The following is a 6,876-nucleotide window of genomic DNA, read 5'->3' on the forward strand; positions in this document are numbered from 1 at the left end:
TGTCTGAGGAATGGGAGGGGGAGTTGAAATGGTTCGCGACTGGGAGGTGCAGTTGTTTGTTGCGAACCGAGCGTAGGTGTTCTGCAAAGCGGTCCCCGAGTCTCCGCTTGGTTTCCCCGATGTAGAGGAAGCCACACCGGGTACAGCGGATGCAGTATACCACATTGGCAGATGTGCAGGTGAACATCTGCTTGATGTGGAAACTCTTCTTGGGGCCTGGGATGGGGGTGAGGGAGGAGGTATGGGGGCAGGTGTAGCACTTCCTGCAGTTGCAGGGAAAAGTGCCGGGTGTGGTGGAGCTGGAGGGGAGTGTGGAGCGGACAAGGGAGTCACGGAGAGAGTTGTCCCTCCGGAAAGCAGATAAGGGTGGGAAGGGAAAGATGTCTTTGGTGGTGGGGTCGGATTGCAGATGGCGGAAGTGTCGGAGGATGATGCGTTGGATCCGGAGGTTGGTGGGGTGGTACGTGAGGACGAGGGGGATTCTTTTTTGGTTTTTATTGCGTGGACGGGGTGTGAGGGATGAGGTGCGGGAGATGTGGGAGACACGGTTGAGGGCGTTCTCGACCACCGAGGAGGGGAAGTTACGGTCCTTGAAAAACGAGGACAGCTGAGATGTACGGGAGTGGAATGCCTCATCCTGGGAGCAGATGCGGCGGAGGCGAAGGAATTGGGAATAGGGTGTTGTCTGGTTCTTGATCCATTTTTTACAAGTGGGAACAGTTTCTCCCCATCTGTTCCGTCCAGATCCCTCATGATTTTGAAAACTCTCAAATCTCCTCTTAGCTTTTCCTCTCCAAGTTACGGTCCCAACTTGCCTGATATTTTTTTCTCATAGCTGAAGTATCTCATCCCTGGAACCATTCTCAAACTGTTTCTGCAACCTTTCCAATGCCTTCATGTCCTTACTTGTGTAACACCCAGACTGTACACAACACTTGAGCTGAGGTCTAACCACTGTCTTTTAAAAGAACTTTGCTCTGATCATGAGACGACCCACTTACCATAAAGTTTTAATAACAATCCCTTATTGCTATCCAATCTTGATTTTCTTTTGCAGTTTTTCCAACTAATTCTTCTCCCAACACGTTTTTGTTCACAATGTCAATATGTTTCTTTCCGGATTTCCTTACCTCCCATTCCATTGTTCAGGTAGTTAATCCTCACTCTCTCTCCTCCTCTCTCCCCCTCCACTTCTCCCTCTGCAGGTTTCCTTGGATAGTCAGTTATTTTTCTGCCAGGAAACTAATCTAGCCCAATCTTTCAGTTTGCCTCAAGAATAGCTTTATTCTGTAGTACCTGATCTTTCTCGCAGGAAATTAAAATTCATTGTGAAAGTGTCTCATTGCATCCTTGTCAGATTTTGCCTAAAGCATCAAAAAAAATTTAGGGTTTGAAGCAGTACAAACAGGCTGCTGCCACTGCTCTAGATAAAAAGTTACTACTGTTGGGTGAAGAGGCTAATTCATAACTAGAGATTTAGAGGTGGTGGTACAGCAAAACATTACAAATTTGCATCATGCATCTCTACCAAACATTGAGGATATACTTAATTTATTGAATGCATTATGACATGCCGCTGCTCTCCTGGGGCCCAGAACTGAATACCATGCTCTAGCTGAGGCCTAACCAGTGATCTTTACCAGGTTTAGCATAACTTGCATGCTTCTGTATTCAGTGCCTCTATTTGTAAAACAGAGGAACCTACATGCTTTTGCATTTAAAAAAAAAATCATGTGCTCGAGGAACTTCATTAGCATTAAGTTCAAGGCTCCCAGATTTCATTTATTTGTCAAAAATGCCAAGTGAATTCTCAAGTAGTTTGATGGAAGTTACAGAGCACTTCGGTACATGTACTGCAATAGGTTGGTTATCCCAACGGGTGACACTAAAGAACTCCGGATGCTTGCGACTTCCCATGCTGTGTGGGCTCAAACCAGGGAGAATGCCATTCATTGGAAGATCATGCAGTTCCATGTAACCAGTTGAGGCAGAATAGGAATATGTCAAAAAAAACAACTAAAAAATTGAAAAACAGTCACCAAAGCCTGCAAAGTTAATTGAACGTTACAGAAAATGTTCCCATTGTTTCAAAGTGAACAAACAGCTCACCACTAAAATTCAGGGGTGGAAAATTGCATATGTGCAAGATTTCATATCAAATTCTTTGGGACCTTTTTGTCCACAAATGCACAATTTTGTTGGTGAAACCCCAGGACTGTCTAAGGGAACTGTCCATGGATCTGCTTTATGTCACCACAAGCTTCAATGCTCTCACTGAGGCTCAGTGAGGAAAGAAAACATGACATACTAATACAAAGGAGGGCCCTTGAACAATACAAACAGCCATGAGCCTGAATGTTATCACAGTCAGGTCCTAGCAAAACACATTTTCCACCCTTGAATGTTATTTATACAAGAATTACAGAATAAGTGGCCTCCTACTGTTTTGTTAAGATAAGCAAAAGCATTAGTAAGTTTTTTGTGCCTTTTGACAGACTTAGGCTGCAAAGAGTTTTTAGAAATTAGATTACTTTTTGGGATTTTGGGGTTATTTACCTGAGCGACCCCTGTGACAGTTAGTGCTACCCCCTCTGCGGTCTCTACATCCTCACACTTGGGCTGAAGCGTCATAATCTCAAGGGACATCCTGTGAAAAACGCAAAACACTCGCAAATTCCAGGTCACATGACAGGCCTCAAGCCTCACTTGCTTTTTTCTCTCCAATCCTTCCACGGCTCACCTTTGACCCCAACCAGAGGTACTGTACAGTGCTCAAAAAAAAACCAAGCTAAATAATTAATATCAAAGAAAAATCATTGCATGGCTCAAGAGAGGCTTCCCATAGGAGATTGTCACAGTGTGGGTGATCCCACTTAGTTAGAATACCTCCTGGAGAAATTGTTTCACCATTTTATGCAATAAGATAACATGTAGAAGAAACAAGCTGTTTTAAGAACACACACACACAAATGTACTTTATAATTCAGGCCACTCAATAATTCATTGCACCAAGTCAATTCCCACGTTGTGGTGAGGAAGAGAGTGCTACTTCTCTTCAGAAAGGAGTTCAGTTTCCATCACTACAATCAATGCATTTCATAATTAGAAGATTTTACGAACTCTGTTGAAATCTGGGAGTACCCATTGCAATTGCAAATTCTCAATCAGTGCCCAGTAAAATTGCTCACTCTGAAGGGCATTACATATCCCTGAGCTTGTGATGTGGGGATGGCAGGGGTAAACAAATTTGATCAATGTACACCAATTTTGTTCTTTCTTTGACTTGATTTTAAATCAGTCTGTCCATTCTGACCTTTTTCTTCCCTCTTCATTTGGTTTAATTCATTTCCTTTCTGTGCAATACCTACAGTGCTACAGGCCATGCCACTTGGCCGTGATGCTAGGGAAATAAAGCGGTGAAGGTGCTGCAATTGAGGTCAGCATTCAGTTGCTGCTGGAAACAGAAAAGGAGGGAATGGGTTGAGAATAGTAGGGGTAGTGAAGAGGAAGAGGGTAGAAAAAAAAAGGACAATAATACAACAAGGTTAAGATCAAGTTACCTGTGCGACCCCTGTAACATATACAGGGACCCCCTCAATGGTTTCTATATCCTCACACTGACAGACGACGGTCATGATCTCCAGAGGTAGTCTACGCAGCAGGAGGTGTGGGGAGCGGGTGGGGGAAGGAGGTGGGACAGCACATATTCAGTCACAGTAATTGTCAGAACAAAGTATGAGAAATCCAACTCCCAGAGACATTAAGTAAATTATTTCAGGTTTTTCTATGGGTGGTTGAAATGATTTAACCCTTTGAGAACTGCAATAGCACTTTGACAGCCAAACATTTCACTCATTTCTCCCCCCAACGCAGAAAGGGTCATTTGTTTTCTATTTCCTGAATCTGCTGTTCAGTCTGTTGGAGAGGACACACAAAAGTAGTTTCTTTAACATTAGAGAATCAACTGTCGAGGTTTGGGGTACACCTCTACATTTCTATTTCCTAAAACCAATATGAGTTCTAAAAAAATTCCTTTCAAAATCACTATGGAGAGGGTAAGAAATCTTTGACAGCTGCAATGTGCTTCCAGTTCGCAAAAGGTTACTTACTTTGAAGTGAAAAGCAAGCCGAAAGTTTTTGGGTGGCATTTTCTTTAAAAAATAACACCAACTAATATCAAAGAGTTGGAGGGAGATCTGCTTTCTTGGAAACTCCCCATTTGAAGACAAGAAACCGTATGCCTGTGCTTCTAGCTATTGCCCTATTTCAAACACAGGGATACTGGAAGCAGCTGACCGAGTTCTGATGCCCTTTAAAAAAGTATGCAAGTAAAATATGAGCAAGTCAGCTTTTAAGATGACAGTCCATTACTAGCAAGAAATAAGAACAACAGTGAGTATATAAACACACAATAATACATCATTAAACAAACATTAGTGGTGTGAAGTCATGAGTAGTTCGACAAAACGCTAGAACACACAACACACATCTCTCACCAGCTCCCTGCAAGATATAGGCTTTTACAAAAATGTATTCGCTGACAAAGCAGACACTTACTGTTCATGCATAATTGCCCTAGAGAATGGTGAGCCACTGTGATTTGTGTATTGAAAAGTGCTGCCAAAGCAATGTTCAGGAGCTTCTGTGGAGATCAAAAGTACAGTGTATATATTTCCAATTCTGCATTGTATATGGCTTGGAGGGGAGTTCAGAGATAGTGGCATTTCCATACACCTGCTGACCATCTCTGTGGAAGTTGACAACTTGGGAGGTATTGCTAGAGACACTGACTGCAGTGCCATATGCAGATGGTACACACCACAGCCACACCATTCAAAGAGAGAACCATGGGCTTGAGTCATGACTGTCAGTTAGAGAGCTCAAACAGTGAGAGCTGGTATCAAGGTTGAGCCCAATCCCAAACTCCTGTGGATTCTTCCAGTAAACCTTTCCGAGTCTCAAATCAGGGGAAACATCCTGAGTGATAAACAAATCAATCAATCATTCTCCAGAAGAATAAGGAGCAAAGCCTGGAGTTAGGCTGGAGCAGGCAGAAGTTAGGAAGTGCAGTACCTCTTCATACAAAAGGGTACTGTAAATCTGGAACACTCAGCTTAAAACATGCTGAGGAGACTGGAGGTCAGGTGACACTGTTTCGAAATGGAGATAGATAGATATTTGACGGGCAAGGGCAAAGGATATGGAACCAAGGTGGATAAGTTACAGATCATTCATGATCTAACCAAAAGGACACAAAAATTGGGTGGCTGAATGGTCTATTCTCATTCCCAATTAATATTTGCTGATTTCAGCCACTTAAACCAGGAAAAAATGTGGTCCCTTCTAGTAGTCATCCTCTGGAGTCATGCCATTCGAGTAGCTGGTGACAGCCACAAGGTGGAAACTAACGTCAGCAGCATGGAGCACTGCTCCAATATTTCCTTCCTCCCCTCCTACATTGGGATGGGTGGCAGAGGAATTACTTCTCCCGGTCAATGGCAGGAACTAACCACATGTAAAGATCACAGGCAAGGTCTGTTTCCTGACACAGGATTGCACAGGTCATGCAAGAGTTCTGTATTTTGATGATTGAAATAATGAATTTCTGATGCAAAAGGTTGCAGCAAGAGTTACAGTTACATTGCAGGAACTGACAGTTCAGTTTTCCATCCTCTTGTGTAAGCTCCCAGTTTGGAAGGTGTTACCTGACACAAGAACCCTAAAAAGCTACTCACAATGTGGTAATTGCAAACAAAATCACGCCTTACAACTCAAATGAAAAAAAATGTGGAGCTGGAAACTTGATACCTTGCTAAATATTTTTAGTTCCCTCCAACTACTACAGGTTAAATGCCTAGCATTTCAACCTATGCCTTCACGCCCAGGATCACATTACATTAAACACCTCCTCCGCTTTCTAGGCCAGTGAATTGAATAAAAAACACAATGTAGACCAGAGACAACAAGGTGCAGGGCTGGATGAACACAGCAGGCCAAGCAGCATCATAGGAGCAGAGAGGCTGACGTTCCGGGCCTAGACCCTTCATCAGAAAAGGGGGAGGGGAAGGGGGTTCTGAAATAAATAGGGAAAGAGTGGGAGGCGGATAGAAGATGGATAGAGGAGAGGATAGGTGGAGAGGAAACAAACAGGTCGAAGAGGCGGGGATGGGGCCAGTAAAAGGTGAGTGTAGGTGGGGAGTTAGGGAGGGGATAGGTCAGTCCAGGGAGGACGGACAGGTCAAGGGGGCGGGATGAGGTTGGTCGGTAGGAGATGGAGGTGCGGCTTGAGGTGGGAGGAGGGGATAGGTGGGAGGCAGGGACGAGCTGGACTGGTTTTGGGATGCGGTGGGGGGAGGGGAGATTTTGAAACTTGTGAAATCCACATTGATACCATTGGGCTGCAGGGTTCCCAAGCGGAATATGAGTTGCTGTTCCTGCAACCTTCGGGTGGCATCATTGTGGCACTGCAGGAGGCCCAGGATGGACATGTCGTCTGAGGAATGGGAGGGGGCGTTGAAATGGTTCGCGACTGGGAGGTGCAGTTGTTTATTGCGAACCGAGCGTAGGTGTCCTCCGACACTTCCGCCATCTGCAATCCGACCCTACCACCAAAGACATCTTTCCCTCCCCACCCTTATCTGCTTTCCGGAGGGACCACTCTCTCCGTGACTCCCTTGTCCGCTCCACACACCCCTCCAGCTCCACCACACCCAGCACTTTTCCCTGCAACCGCAGGAAGTGCTCCACCTGCCCCCAAGAAGACTTTCCACATCAAGCAGATGCTCACCTGCACATCTGCCAATGTGGTATACTGCATCCGCTGTACCCGGTGTGGCTTCCTCTACATCGGGGAAACCAAGCGGAGACTCGGGGACC

General features: G+C 44.8%; 1 protein-coding gene across 2 annotated transcripts in view; it reads right to left on the reverse strand.

Moving 5' to 3' along the window:
• Window positions 1-6,876, reverse strand: part of LOC125486155 (flotillin-2-like) — a 33,577-nt gene that overhangs the window by 21,507 nt on the left and 5,194 nt on the right. The window contains exons 1-2 of one of the 2 annotated variants that reach the window (XM_048612603.1): window positions 3,561-5,999; window positions 2,557-2,647 (exon numbers count right to left, since the gene is read on the reverse strand). In XM_048612603.1, coding sequence (XP_048468560.1) covers window positions 2,557-2,647; window positions 3,561-3,580 — 111 coding nt within the window. In that variant the 5' untranslated portion in view covers window positions 3,581-5,999. Of the gene's footprint in view, window positions 1-2,556; window positions 2,648-3,560; window positions 6,000-6,876 lie in introns of those variants that run through there. The other variant, XM_048612602.1, reaches the window with a different exon arrangement.

Source organism: Rhincodon typus, chromosome 26 (assembly GCF_021869965.1).
Source record: "Rhincodon typus isolate 14 chromosome 26, sRhiTyp1.1, whole genome shotgun sequence".
Taxonomy (NCBI): Eukaryota; Metazoa; Chordata; class Chondrichthyes; order Orectolobiformes; family Rhincodontidae; genus Rhincodon; species Rhincodon typus.